This window comes from Grus americana, chromosome 8, assembly GCF_028858705.1.
Source record: "Grus americana isolate bGruAme1 chromosome 8, bGruAme1.mat, whole genome shotgun sequence".
Taxonomy (NCBI): Eukaryota; Metazoa; Chordata; class Aves; order Gruiformes; family Gruidae; genus Grus; species Grus americana.
In genome coordinates, this window is record NC_072859.1 from 31,043,239 (window position 1) to 31,057,699 (window position 14,461).

General features: G+C 43.6%; 1 protein-coding gene across 7 annotated transcripts in view; it reads right to left on the minus strand.

Moving 5' to 3' along the window:
* Nucleotides 1–104: 104 nt before the first annotated feature.
* FYB2 (FYN binding protein 2) overlaps nt 105–14,461 on the minus strand; it is a 29,839-nt gene continuing 15,482 nt past the window's right edge. For 3 of the 7 annotated variants that reach the window (XM_054832912.1, XM_054832913.1, XM_054832914.1), the window contains 15 exons: nt 14,410–14,438; nt 13,117–13,148; nt 12,178–12,253; nt 11,684–11,837; nt 9,816–9,942; nt 9,673–9,716; nt 9,300–9,369; nt 7,296–7,379; nt 5,980–6,008; nt 5,145–5,205; nt 4,485–4,577; nt 2,781–2,865; nt 2,315–2,471; nt 2,135–2,168; nt 1,374–1,672 (listed from right to left, as the gene is read on the minus strand). In XM_054832912.1, the coding sequence (XP_054688887.1) occupies nt 1,561–1,672; nt 2,135–2,168; nt 2,315–2,471; nt 2,781–2,865; nt 4,485–4,577; nt 5,145–5,205; nt 5,980–6,008; nt 7,296–7,379; nt 9,300–9,369; nt 9,673–9,716; nt 9,816–9,942; nt 11,684–11,837; nt 12,178–12,253; nt 13,117–13,148; nt 14,410–14,438 (1,187 nt within the window). In that variant the 3' untranslated portion in view covers nt 1,374–1,560. Of the gene's footprint in view, nt 341–659; nt 1,336–1,373; nt 1,673–2,134; nt 2,169–2,314; nt 2,472–2,780; nt 2,866–4,484; nt 4,578–5,144; nt 5,206–5,979; nt 6,009–7,295; nt 7,380–9,299; nt 9,370–9,672; nt 9,717–9,815; nt 9,943–11,683; nt 11,838–12,177; nt 12,254–13,116; nt 13,149–14,409; nt 14,439–14,461 lie in introns of those variants that run through there. The other 4 variants (XM_054832909.1, XM_054832908.1, XM_054832910.1 and 1 more) reach the window with 4 other exon arrangements.

The following is a 14,461-nucleotide window of genomic DNA, read 5'->3' on the forward strand; positions in this document are numbered from 1 at the left end:
TGCATAATCGCACTGGGATCGGGCCCAGTCACGTATATCACAGGATATATGGGGAGGGTTTTTTTTTAAAAACTTTAAAAAAATGAAAAAAAAATTGTTAAATAACTTCCTTAGGAGACAAGAAAGAACTAGCACATGTGGTAATACAAGATTTGCCTGTACTGCTTACAGAGCGGGTGATTATTAGACTTCAGGACCCCTGAGCTAGTGCTGGATGGGGAGGAGGATGAGGAAGGAGTCGAGGAAGGGGATGTTTTCTTCGCAGCATCGATCCTAAACATTGCCGTGGGAAAAAGCCCTCCAGGTAAACCATCTCCGCAGCTTCCATCGGGACAATCTCCTGCGAAGGTGAAGGACACAGCGCACGTCCCAGCCTGCTCTGAAGCCAAACACGCACTTCGGCTCCCCGAACTCTCCATCTCTGCTAGAGAAGTCTAAATATTTGGGCTGGCAAGCCTGCAAAGCTGCGCATGCTTACAGGGGTTTGTTTTATTTATTTTTTATTGCAAGGATGGATGCAGGCCAACGCACTTAATAGTAACCACATGGTAAAATAAATAAGAATGCCTGTTTAGACTTAAAAGTAAATGTTAAATATTTGCTCTGGTTTTTTTTTTTTCTGATGTCTTCTATGCCAGCTTTGAAACGGCTGTGTGGCAAACAGCACTTTTTTTTATTTTTTATTTTATTTTGCTGTGTTTTCTTAAGCCTGGGACATTTAATAATTTCTAATTAAACCAGCTACATTTTTAGAATATTTATGAGCAAACTGATACAGGCTCTTAAAACGTGCCGGGGAGAGCAAGAAGCTGTACGCTACAGTCATATTTAAGGTTATTTTTTTTTCCTTCCAAAGCCATGCAAAAACCCTACCCACATTTTTCTGCTTTTGAAAAGGTATCCGCTGGCTACACCGAGGAGAAGCCATTAGGAATTCATATTTCTCTTCCTACATTTAGGAGCGTTTTTCTTAAAATAAGCAATCGTCCTCCAGGCCCACAGCGGAGAACAGCCTGAACACAGGGGCAACTGTTGGGCAACTGCCTGTCGCCGCGAGTCGGGGGGAGCCACGAGTCAGCCTTCACATATCTGAGATGCCTAAGTTAGCTTACAAAAATAAAGTAAATTTTGACTGAATGCTTTATTTACTCTTTTTGAATGTTTTTTTGGAAAGAAATGAGTCAAGTTTTCCACTGTTTTATATATTTAACCCAGCAAGAGTGATGGTACGTACTTCTTGTCTCAACACTTTTGTCAAGACCAAAACCAGTTCATATTTATATGGTTTGCATTTTAAAGAGCAAATCTTGTGGGGAAATCTTGCAATTCCAGCACCTAAAACAGACAGTAATGAGATGGAGCAACTACACAATTTTTTTCATGCAAACGCAGCAATGTTACAGCTATTTCAGAGCTGACCAGTGAGGTACTCCAAAAATTGAGAAATCCCGAAAATAACTAATGTTGAGATAATCAGTGAAGACATGCTCTAATTAGCAGACAAAAAAAAGGAAATTTTTAACTAAGTGTAAAAAAACCCCAACTTTATTTACATTCACATCAGCTCTCCACAGCTGACCAACGTAGACTCTCACGGATGCGGGAAGCGCAAAGGAGACCTTCAGGGATGCTCCGGGGGTGAGCAGCTCTTGGGGCAGTTAGCACCGTCTGTCTCAAAAAAAAGAAAAAAAAAAAAAAAGCTTCACAGCAACGGGCACCTGGGCAATAGGAGGTTCATTTGTATCAATTATGCATGAGCATGCAAGGAAATGATATTGCAGCAGGGAATTTAAGGGCGTGTTTTGGCAAGGCGACGCACACCGAGCGGCCCATGTTTGCAGCAGATGTGAATTAATATGGCATATCTGAAGGCAGTCAAGAATCTCCAATTTATACAAGTCATGACTGGATAGGGTTTTGTTTTTTATTTTTTAGCTGCCGTTGGACTGGAAACCTGTATAACAGCAGAACAGCAGGCTAAAACTGGAAATACTTATTTAATATTTAATACTGGCTGTTTACATTAACCTTCCCCTGCCTTCAGAAGTTTTAAGTACATTTCTCCAGATCTCAGATATCCATACACAGGAAGGAGAAGAAAATATGCATCATAATAAATAAAATCTGAGTTTACCTGAAGTTCAAATGCTCCACTAGAACATACCCGTCTGAAAGAAGGGGGGGGGGAAGTAAATTAGTAAACTCCTGAGCAAATAAGGGCGTAGTGGCTAAGCACAAAGAACCTGCTGTTGCTTGCCCCTCAAAACCCGACTGAAAAGTGACCACCCATGCCAGAGACTTCCTGCAAACTTACATCTGCCCTTCGAATTGCGGCAAATCACTGCGTTGCCCTCCGTGACATCGATAACGTCCAGCTGTTCTCCAGCTGTGACCGGGAGATCAACTCTCCTCTCACTGGCGACTGAGCACTCGGCAGTGGCTGTGTTGATGACATTGATCTCCTTATCATACTGAGAGAAGAAATAAAAGCAGGAATTAATTCTAGACTCATGTGTGATGTCTTTAAGGGCAGTGGAGAGGGAGGGAGACAAGAGCTCTCAGGATGGGTTGTGAAGCTTTGTTTGGGGCTGAAGAGGGGGCGAAAATCCCAGCAGCACCCCTGATAGGGATCCCAGATTAGGGGAGAAGGCAGCAGGTCAGCTGGACATTTCTCCCAGCATAGACAGGGACCAACAACTTTCCACCGTGCATCTCTTAAGCATGGCACATAGCTGCTCCTCTCCTCTGACACAGATAATACTTTAAAAAGAGATATGTACCATAAATGTTTCTCTAAAAAACTTTTCTTCTTTTCCCATCTTCTTGCTTTTTTCTGCATTGCTGTTCTTGACTTTGAAGATATTTCTGCATCAGGAGAGAGACACACACACACACACTTCTGAGCTCCTTTTAAATAAGCCCTGGCACATTGGGAAATGCAAGTCGGAGCCTAACCCCAGTCCTGTCTGCAGTGAACTCTTGGAAGGGCAAAGCACGCTGTTCACATTGCTCTTTTTTCATGAAAGGATGAATACGCAACTCGAATCTGTTGGTGAGCATGACTTGAGCTATTTTGTGTCTCCAGTTGGGTAACTGTTTTCTCTGTAAGCAGCGTGGGAACAAACAAACTCTCTATCAAGTGTTTCAAATCAGTCGTGTTTTTAGAGAAGTCAACAATTCTCTTTTGCCCCAGCAATTTGTCTCCTTCTGGTTTTATTTACATTCAAACATAGAAGGTCCCCAGATAGCTCTCATCCTGAGTCATTTGTGGAAGTGGGGCTTGACACAGCTCTGCAGATTTTTGTTGCTTTTTTAGCACATGGAGGAGAAAGTCACCCAAAAAATATTTATATGGCACTGTAAAGTGAAAAATAAGCTCTTATAACGGGCTCAAGAGGAGCAATGGCCATTCACGCCAGGGCATTCCCTGGGTATGGACAAGCCACTCTTTCTGGTTTGTACATGAAATTCCAGCTGTGACATTTGTTTTAAAGCTAAGACAGGAAAAAACAAGCAAACAAACGAGCAAAAACACTTGTGATAAATTATTTACCTTTGGCTAACTTTCACGCACTTAAAACTAAGAGGAGAGGAAACAAGAGCTGAAATTAGGGACTTTTAAGCTGTGAAGAGATTCTTCCTTGGCAGGCTCAGCCTGCAGGACCTGCGATCTCTGAGGAACGGATGAAATCGCATCGGCTTCCTGATAGTCAATAAAATTATGTGCATGAGTTTGTGCAACACGACAAGTGGTGTTTGAGCAATTCCGTGCAGGAACTCTGTGGTGAGAGCCTAGAAAATATATCTGTGCTTTGCATTTTCTTGAAGTCCCAGGTCATGAAAAAGCTCATTGCAATGCACGTTTTTCTGATCTAAAAGGGAAATGAAATAGCTTACTTCCCTGTGAATTTTCACAGCACCCATAACACGCAGTTTTATTTTTGCTTTTATGCACAAATAGTACAGCAAGAGGCAATGCGATAAACCCAACTGGAAGGAGAAGAACCAAGAAATCAATGCTTTAAAATAAGGGCAAGAGGAACACACAGGCAATTACTACACTGTGTACAGGTCTTCTAAACACCATGCTCTTGTTAAAACAGCAATAGCTGATCCAGAGAGATCAAATATTTAATTAAGCACTACTAAAGCAGGAATGGGACTGAGCACAGCAGAAAAGCAGCCAAATATATAGCAAGTAACACCTTTTTGTCTCAGCTAAGTGGGAAGACACGATACTACTTCAGGATGAGACCCTCAGGGTATCCCCCGCTTGCATACAGCTCAGATCCAAGAGTTTGTTTTGCCCTCAAGATATTTTCTGCAAAGTTTCCTGAACGCTGGGTTCAAGGGGAAAGGACCCTGGAGCAGCAGCCAAACACAAAATGTTGGCGCAGTCAGGGGCATCTGGCTCCTGTAAATGACTCAAGAGATGCATGTACAAAGTTAGACAACACGGGAAAACACAGAATGGAAATCAAGACCTTTCCGCATCACTGCTGCTTTTCCTTTGGTCCTTATCATCTTTCGCCATCAGAAATTTCGGCATCCAGGTTTTGTACTTGTCGTCCTTCTCTCTGAGTGGAGGGGAAAGAGCCACACAGAAATTCAAGTTTTTTCCAGCCGTCTCCCCTCCCCAAACCTGTGTGCCTACAAAGTCGTGATTTTTCTCTCTGTCTCCCCCACAACCACCACTGAAATGCAAACACTTGCTGCGATTTATACCAGCACACGCTGCAGCCACAGTCATCTGGCAGCAAGACATCGAGACATGCTGTTCCTATTAAAAGTAATTTTTCTGACAAGGAGCTTGCCAGGACGGGGCTGATTATCGGGTCTGGGAGCTGGAGCTTTCCTTCCTTAGGAAAACTACCTGAATTTTCATGTGTTTCAGGGAGTAGCTCTCTCCGTTTCACGTCTCTGGCACTAACTAGGTAACACAGAAGAAACATTTTGTGGGATGCTCCTTGCCAAATTCAACACACAGGGAGAGGGCACCGGGACTGTCTCCAGAGGACTGAGTCCTGACCATCTCATGACCCTCGGTGGCTTGCAATACCACAGGCTCCCCAGGGCACAGGTTCGTGCCAAGGGGAACATCTCCATGGCCCAAGGCCAGCCTCAGGAGAGGGCACCTTGCTCACCTCGGCACTCTCTGCCCCACCTCCACATCATCGTACACCATGTCCTCCTGGGAAACAGCCTCTGTCAACCAAAACGTAGCAGAGAAATTTATTAGATGTTATTCTGAGCCTGGTACTCAAAGTGCCATATTGCAGAAGAAAATTGGGGCTGCTGCTAGTCATTCAACCCAAAGGGGCCAAGGCAATGCAAGAGGAAGATCCTTGGGACTCCAAAAACCATCCAAAACTCCAGCACAAGGCAGGATGCTTAGGTTTGTTAGCTGGGTTTGTGAGCAGTTTTCTGGATGGGTTACACCGCCCAGCTCCAGGGATAGAGCAGGAGCAAGAGCAAAGCCCCAGCTACAAATTGCGGCCAGCCCAGGCAGGCTTTCCATCCCAAGGGCACGAGTACATTCGCTCCAGCACCTTCTCAAGGCTTGATTAGCTGGGACAGTTTTTGTGTCCACCCCCAGTTACACAAGGCATGAACTTGTCCCTCCAACAGGCAGCAGCAATAAGTAGTTCTACAGAGCTGCCAGAGCACAGTTGGCTGTTAAACACCACCACCAGCCTGGAAGCAGTGGCTCAGCATGGACCGCTTCACATGTTCCATTCCTAAACATATTCAGATCTTCAGGAGGAATGCTCCTCTTCAAAGAAAAAACATCCAAAAATGAGCAAAAAACCCACCCACGAGTGAAGCACAAATCTCTATCAAGTCTTCGAAGTTAATGCTGCCACATTATGTGATTTTCAGAAAGGCAGGATGCATAAAGTTGATTTTCCGTTGAGCAATACATTTGCCTCTTCATACACACACACACAGATCCCCAAGAGTCAGATACATGTATCTTACCTAAATTTGGTGCCGAAATGGAAAATAATCTGCAGATAGAAAAAGGCTTTTAGAAACAACTGTGCACATCAGCATTGCCCAAAAAGCCATGAGCACCAACAAATTAGCAGCACTTGCTGCTGAAGTGATGGAGGCAGGTCTTGGTGCATGAGCTCTGCAACACCAACCGCGTTTGCCAGAATTACATCCCTTGCTAAACAAGCATCCTTATCCTCTGGCAGCAACAAGAGCCCTATGTTTATCAAGGAGGTTATGAAAGGTCTACATTGCATCCAAAAAACGGTCCAAAATGGCAAAAGCACCCTCCTCCTGCCCACCCCTACACCCCTTCCCAATAGCTAGAGGGTCGATGGACAGTTGGCCAATGTGGTCAGTAGTAATTCTCTCCTTGTAGTCTGCCAATATCATGGGTTGCTCAGGAATTTAAATGTGACAATGACTGTAGATATTGAAGATGCTTGTGGGAGCTTTAAGCGTTCTATGTGACAGGAGAACGGCGCGACACCTCGTGGCTCCTTCCTTATGATGATGTTTAGCAGTAAGGAGGAGCCACGACATGGCAGAGCACCTAGCGTGAAAAGGTTTTTAAGTAAAACAAACTTTCCTCATATAAAAGAGGAACAGGTTGATCTGGAATTTCCCAATAAATAGGAAAAAGTAGCATTTTCCTGGCCTTCAGGCACTGTGCACAGGGTGAGGCACACACTGGCAGCGGTGGAGGATGGGTTCTGCAGGCAGTTACTATGCCCTTGAGGAAAAGGCAGTTTCCATGGAACCTTGACCAGGGTTTTGAATATTAAAGTAAGAGTTCCTGAAAGGGCACTATAGGAAGTTATACAATACGCTCTGTCCTAACTTGTTAGACTACAGATTCAATAGTAAACTTCTTCAGCAGATGTTGTTGCCAGCTTGACCATAAATGGTACTTGGAACGAAAAAACCTCAACCTTTAAGAGCCACATCAGCAAGCCTTTGCCTAATCCTGGCCCACTGGTCTAGGCAACAGGTATCACATTTCTAGGTTCCCTCGTGTACTTGCATCATGCTGAGGTATCAGAAAGGTACCAAAGGCAGCAGAAAGCCAATGAAACTTGGACACTGCTGTAGGACCAGCTACTGTAGATTCCTGATGCCAGAGACTTTGGAGAAGCTGCACAGATGGACCATTGGCCACATGAGTCGATAGAAGCACTTTTGGCATAACTTTCCCAATAAGGCTGTATTCCTTACTCCTAGACTTCCTCTTCTTAAACTATTGCAAATATGAATGCTCAGGTTTGGAGGGGGAAGGAGTTGGAAAACCAACATTTTCTTACCTTAAGTTTTCCTTGAACCTGGTATTCTTCAGCTTTAGCTTTTCTATCTTAAACAAGTTTCCAAATCTCTTTTGTTTGTTTGTTCTGTCCAAAAGAGAAACAGATTTTAAATTAAAGACCCGCTAGGCGTTGAACTATGTGAGAGTTGCAATACTTGTAGTCCCAGAGATCCTGAAGCAGGTGAAGGAAGGTCAGCAGACCTTAGACCTCAGGTCAGCTGTAGGCTTTAAGCCTTAACAGCATCATGCGGATGAATGATGGATTCAATGGGATAGGCACCAACACAGCAAAAGGTGCTTAATTATAAAGCCAAAGCTCAAATCCTTGCTTAGCTTTAAACTTTTCTGTGTTAAATGAAGTTTTATTCCTCCGACCCAACAACTACAGAATGATCCAGGTTTGTTTGGAGTAAAAATTCCTGATGAAATGGACAAAAATTCCCCAGAAGCATGCAGTGCACATTAAAGGAGAACATTAGGAGCATCTGTCTGGGCCACTCTTCAGCACACATTTCCATCGTGTACTCTTGAGAAGGATGTTCCACTGCACACGCTTCTCTCTGAAGATTATGGGGGGTTGCAAAGCTACACACCAATTTTCTAATAAAGCATCTGCGAACAACCAAGATCCTCACATGGAGGACATTACCCAAGCACAAGTACTATTAAAAATACTTCATGTGTATCAGCACACCTGATCCTGCATGTGGCATCTATAGGAAGATTACATAAAGACTGGTTTGGGGATTAAAGCACTGACCTCTGAACCCCGTAAACGTGGTCCCAACCCCAGCTTTGCCATGAAATTCCCTTGCAAACCCAGCAAGATGCACTGTTCCTCTGGGAATTAGCAATAGAGTTTGATTCCTGCTGCTCTTCAGCACCCCTTGGCAGAGAGGCACAGAAGAGGCATGGGTACGCTTCCCGGCGGTGGGGGACACACACGGTCGGTCTGGGAGCCAGATGCAGACGCCAGCACACTACCCTCTGACCAGAGACGCTTGTGCACCTCCACCACACAACTCCCATGGACTATTTGCAGAGAAATGACATTTTCACTTTTTAATGAGTGCCCAGCCACCTCCAGGGTTTCAGGTTTCCCCTCTCCGACACACACAGGCTCTACGTGCACACGTAAGCTAGACTTGAATCCAGATGCAAGCCAGTACGAGTCTCGCATCCGTAAGGAAAAAGCAGATGTATAACAACACCTTATTATTCCTCCCACACTGCTCCTTAGAAGAGAGCCACCAGATGCACTCGAAGCAATTGTGTGCCGCATCCCCAGTCCATATGCCATTCCCAAAGGCTGTCTCTATTTCTTACAAAAGGATGCAGGAAATCTTTTCCTGCATGAGCGTAGGGAACCACACAAAGCTAGTAAGTAAAAACATGACTAACTTCATGTTTGACCTCGTAATCCATTTGGGAAGCTCAGGCAACGTATAAACCTGAGGCTGCAAAACTCATTGCATTTATAACACACCCTGTGGAAGCAAATAGCTTGAGAAGCTGTATAAAAAAAGAGCGGGTTGCAAGTTAGTTACAGCATGTCAGCTGCAGGCATTAGCTCACAGCCTGGGCTCCTTTCAGCTTTCCAACCTTCTGTGATCTGAAATATGAGCATTTTGTTCCTTTTTTGTAGGGACAATGTCCCCATTTGTCTCTCAAGCATTGCCTCTTTTGGCACACACACACAAAAAGTTCCATTTAGCTACAGCTGAGCAGTGCTTTTGATCAAGAGAAGGGTAGCAAGACTGTCCTGTGTGTTTTATGCAAGCAGAGGTCTGTGAGGGGTGTACTTCCAAGGGATGGAGAGTCCTACAAGCTCCATACGTGTCAGCCAGAGGGGAAAGAGGGAGGAAGAGGGGGAAGAAACCTACCCATACAACAACTTTTCTGCAGCTGCATTAGGAAAAACAAGGTTTCCAGACAGTACCTGGCACGTGAGATCAAGGAATAATGGTCAGTATTTCAAAATACAGGCTAAGAAATTGCAACTTACTCTGGTTTTGCTGGATTATCACCTTCGATCTCAACATCTTCATATGTTTCTTCGTAGCTGCTTCCTGAAACTTAAACCCAAGATGTGCCATTATCACAAACCACGTTCAGTAGCGACGAGGTGAGGTTTGCTGGACAAATTGCACCCAGGCCGTTACATTTTACTCTTACAGAGGCTTCACGGTTGCTCAGATGAATTCCATCCTAGACATGTGTATTGCTCCCCACTGGTTTTAATGGGAATTCAGAGCAACCAGGCCAGAAGGAGACACTACAGATGTCAAAAGTTAAATGAAGCTATTCACATCATCTCCCAGGGACCAGCCCAAATTAAAAGCAGCTCCCGATTGAGCTTCCCCATGTGCTGCACTTACTGCTGGCTGAAGCAAACGGACTTGAGGCGTCTGAGGCTTGGCTGCTAAAAGACAGATATATTATATGGAGATGTGCTGCAGCACAGGTTTTAAAAGATGTTTCATAGATATAGCGATTGTGAAGAGCCCTAGTCCATACTCACAGTCTATCTTGCATTTCTTCAATGTCATCATATATATCTTCTGGTGCCTGCAGAGACTGCCACGTGTTTTGGTTCAAGGCTGTTCTCTCTACATCTGGCTTTGGAGCACCAGCATACACGTAGCTCACTGGAAACGAGAATGAACCTCTGCTTTAGGAGCTTTTCTGAGGAAATTTTCTCGGGGCAAGGACAACTGTTGAGGATAATAGCTGATGCCACAACAAATAAGAGCTTACAGTCATAATTTTCATTCCAGGAGACCAGGAAAGTCTCTGAGACACTTTGAGAAAGAAAAGCAAAGAATTTTAAAAGAATTTAAGTTTCATAATATTTAGCATTAAAAGATTTTAAAGGTTTAAAAGATTTTAGGTTTAAAAAAATTAAAACGTCCATCAATATTCTCAGTTGTGGCAGCTCTGACCGAAATCCTTCTCACCAGAAAACATCCCGAGTGACTATTCGTGGATGTTCACAGAGGTGATTGAAGGAAGGGTTTAGCATGGTCGGTAGAGATGCTAAGATCCAAATAACGGCCCAGTCCATTGGGAATACACCTGTGAATCAACATCTCAGAAAGGAGACGAGGAGGGAGAGTATCTCAGAGATGTATTTCACCAAACATGAGAATTGCACCTCATGAGGTTAGAAAAAGATTATTACTGGAGGACTCTGTTAAGTGGCAATATTAAATCCTTAAAACTGATTTAAGAGAGTTGGAATAACGTAGAAATGCAGCCACACAAATAAAAGCAGATAGTGTTTCTAAATGAACACAGGTGCATGCAGTAGGTCTCACCAGAAAGATGCACCACCACAATATGGTCTGGTTAATGAGCACCATTTCTGCAAAACATTCAAACCCCCATGAAGAAGAATAGGATGAGGGCAGGGAGAGGGGAACCAAACAGTTCTCTGAATCAGCCTCTCTGGTGAAGCAATAGCAGGAAGCTCACCATGAGTACTTTTAAAAAAAAAAAATCCCAGCAGAAATTACCTCCAGCTGTTCAAAGGTCAAGCAAACCAACAAGATTTCTTACAAAAACAGATACCAACCAAATCAGAAAAATATTATGAAGTGATTTAAAATAAAAAAAAAAACCCAAACATAGGACCACACCAATAACAACAACCACAGCCACAGTCAATTTACACTTTTTACTTCACACTCCTGGTCTGTCCACACAGCTCAGCAGAGCTCCTTTTCTCCCTTTCATCTTTGAAATGCTGCCGTATCACACTAACGGCTTGCAGAGGCAGGAGTAAGCCTTTTCGGAATACAGCCCATGCCCACTTATACTTGAAGTTGCAAAATAATATTTACAGAGGAGACGTGACTGGGTTTAATTGTGCAGCGAAGGTGTGTATCACCAGCTCCGGATGCTATCTCAGAGCATCGTGACAGAAGGAGCCCAAAGTCAGAAAAAGGCTCACTGGAACTGCTGAGGAGATGGAGCAAGGAGCCATCATCCATCTTAATAAGGGAGACAGGGGGAGACTTCAGGCTCTCATCCTGCTCATGTGTGTTTCTACCACAAGTCTCAGCCAAACCCTTTTCTGAGACTCAATAAATTATGAGAAGCCAAGGAGATGCATTTCAGCTCTCTCGGATAAGGGCAATCTGCTAGAAAAACAAACACCTCGGTTTGAGTTATGCAGATGGTTAACCAACTTGGGAAGCTATTTGCAAAGCCAAAATAAATGATTCAGCCCAGAATACAAATGCACATGCAACCTTTTGCCCTGGTTTAACTAAATTGGTTCAAGAGTTGCATCCAAATTTAACATTATTTCCCATATGGAAGAGACATTTGGGCAACAGATGGGACTGAGGATTGAGGAAACACTCAACAGCGCAATGAGATACTCACAGAACTCCGCTCTGTCTTTTGCCAGCCCTTGTGGGGTAGGATGCTTTGCAGTCTGGGTACTGGTCACGTCCTGCTTCACTTGTGGCACCTTCATCCCACCTCTACCATCTTCCTTGGTTTGGCTATTGCGACATACGTATTCATTTCCACCTGTCTGAGATCAGGCATTTGGTTTGGTCAATAGAGTCTTTAGAAACAGCTTTCCAATATAAGTTAACATAACTTACATATATACGTCTATAAGAATGTGAGTTATCTTTCGGTGGACTTAAAACAGTTTCACGCCCTTTTCCATCAGGGATTTCTGGTAGGCATAGGTGCTGCTTGGCAGCACTACCTGCCTTTTAGACAGCAGCAGTTGAACAATGGGCAGGCAAAAGAGAAGGCAGAAAAAACCCAGGTGATTAAGGATCCTCCCTCCTAAAGAGAGGGAGGATAGAAGGAGAAGAGACATCCTACAGTAACTATTAAAAATAGTCTCAAGGATACAATACCTTGAAAATTTTCTTTGCTTCCTGTTTCTCTCTTTCAAGACTTGGTTTTTCCTCTTTTTCATCCTCTATTATAGCTCTTCCAAGACAGAAAATTTCAGAAATGAGAGACATCTCAGAACAGAGGCACTTTAGCAAAGTCACAGACAGACAAATTGCTTTATGTCTGTGCCCAAATAAGCAACTCATTTTCAGTTTGAATGATGTAGATGCCAAAAAGACCGCCAGGACTAAAAGGCCAAATCCAAATCTAAAGGCCACTGGTTACTTGGGGTAGTAGCAACCACTCTTGGAAAAGAGACAGACTTAGATGATTGTTCTCTAGTAGCAGGAAAGGACAAGCTAGATCCATTTGCCAGTGGTGGTACTGGCTTACGAGACGTGCCTCTCACCATACCGTATTGCAATTTAGGGAAGAAGATACAGCCACAGGAGGCAGAACATGATCCCTTTTTTCCAGCATCACAACATTTCCCACTGAAGTGACCCCCTTTTATCACATGATTCTTAATCCCCATTGAAAAAACAGTCTTCAGCCAGTGACAGTAATTAAACACTGCAAGGAGTTTGAAATGTGACATTTATAGGATGAAATTCAGTGTGGACCTCGCCTTACCACACAGCTTTGGACCTGGAACCAGGTGTCCCAGTTTCCTTCATACCTCTCCCTTCTTATACTGAAAGAGTTCAGGTTTCAGTAGGAAAAGACAATGTATTTTATTGTCTACCGGAGGAGAGAAAATTTGCCCTTCAGATATGCTTTGGAATGAAAACGATCTTAGAAACCATGCGTGCTGACACAGAAGAGCATCATTGTCTGCATTGTACTGGTCATGAAATATATGAAATTTCTTTCTATTTACTGAGTGTTACAGTATTCTAACCCTAACCTGGGTTAGTTGTGAGGCTGGAAGAAGCTTGAGAGAAAGGAAAGCAAATTACCTGGATTTGGCAGAGAGGAAAGTCTTCTGTTTCTAGAATAAAGAAGAGAAAAGCTTTCAGCCACTGCTTTTTTCGGCAGTAAAGCTTTTATACAAGGCCTCAACTGTCATCTAGTATTTAAATAAATATTTCTTTAGAAAACCCAGAAGCATTTTACATTTGGAATAGTCATCAGACAAGGATATTTCCTCTACTTTGCAGGACAGGGGATACACATATTGACAAACTATATAGGGATGATATAACAGTCTGAGCGATCAGGCTAGTGAAGCTACTGGTCAGAATGAAAGCAATTACAGGTTGGAGAGTTTACTGTAGATGAGGAAGGGTTTTTTTAATAAATAAAGATTTTTCCAACCTACCATAAAATAAGACCAGAGCCAAGCCAGACAACCTCTCTGCAAATCATGCACAGATAAGTGCATTTGGAAACCTGTGCTATTTCCTGGACAATTTGATTGCTTTGCAAGTCAGGACTTGAAAGTGGAGTTTGACATTTTCCAAAGAGTAGTTTCCCCTCTTTTAGCAGAGCCGGAACTGATACCCAGTACATGATCACCTCCTGGTATGAGATCACTTCTTCTCTCAGCCCACCTACCCACCATGAGCTCGGCCATGCAGCCAAGCAGGGCTTCTCTGGGGACAACTGTAGCAATTCCTGCCCCGTGCGATGCACTGTCCTGCCTTCACTGCAGGATACCTCCACTGCCAAGGTCAACAGCCACCCCCTTTGTAGCCAGGCTAAAATGGAAAGGGTCAGGTCATAGTTTGGAGCAGGAGATCTCCCTGCAGAAAGGGATGAAACCCTGTACGGTTGTGCCCACAACAGTTGCTCTCACTTAAGAGCCAAACCTCAAAGCATGCTACCACGACAAAGAACTTGGCTCAATTTTGCCTTTATGCCCTCAAGAGGGATTACCAGCACCAGCTCGCTTTTGGCAGGAACTTCCAGAACAATTCAGTGGCATTTTCAAGAATTCATGGTCTTGATACTGGCAGTTCACCTTTTCTTGGTCTACCACCAACATTCCGATGATGTTGCCACTTCCTTACATGCTTGCAGAGGAAGTCAAGGGAACTAACTCTCCCACAGTGTGTTTGGAAACCTCATTAATCTTTGTGTTCCCTCTGTAATTTCTTTTTTTTTTTTTTGAGAGTCTTCACAGACAACACACATAAAGAAATACATGGCAGATAAGAAATACAGATATTAAAAATTTCTAAGATAGGAAAGCATGATATGTATGGTACAGTCAACCCTAAAAGATCAAAATCAGCTGCAAGGAGACTTACCCTGTGTTCTTGAGGCTCTGCCTTAGGTACTAGAAAAGATATTTGTGAACAG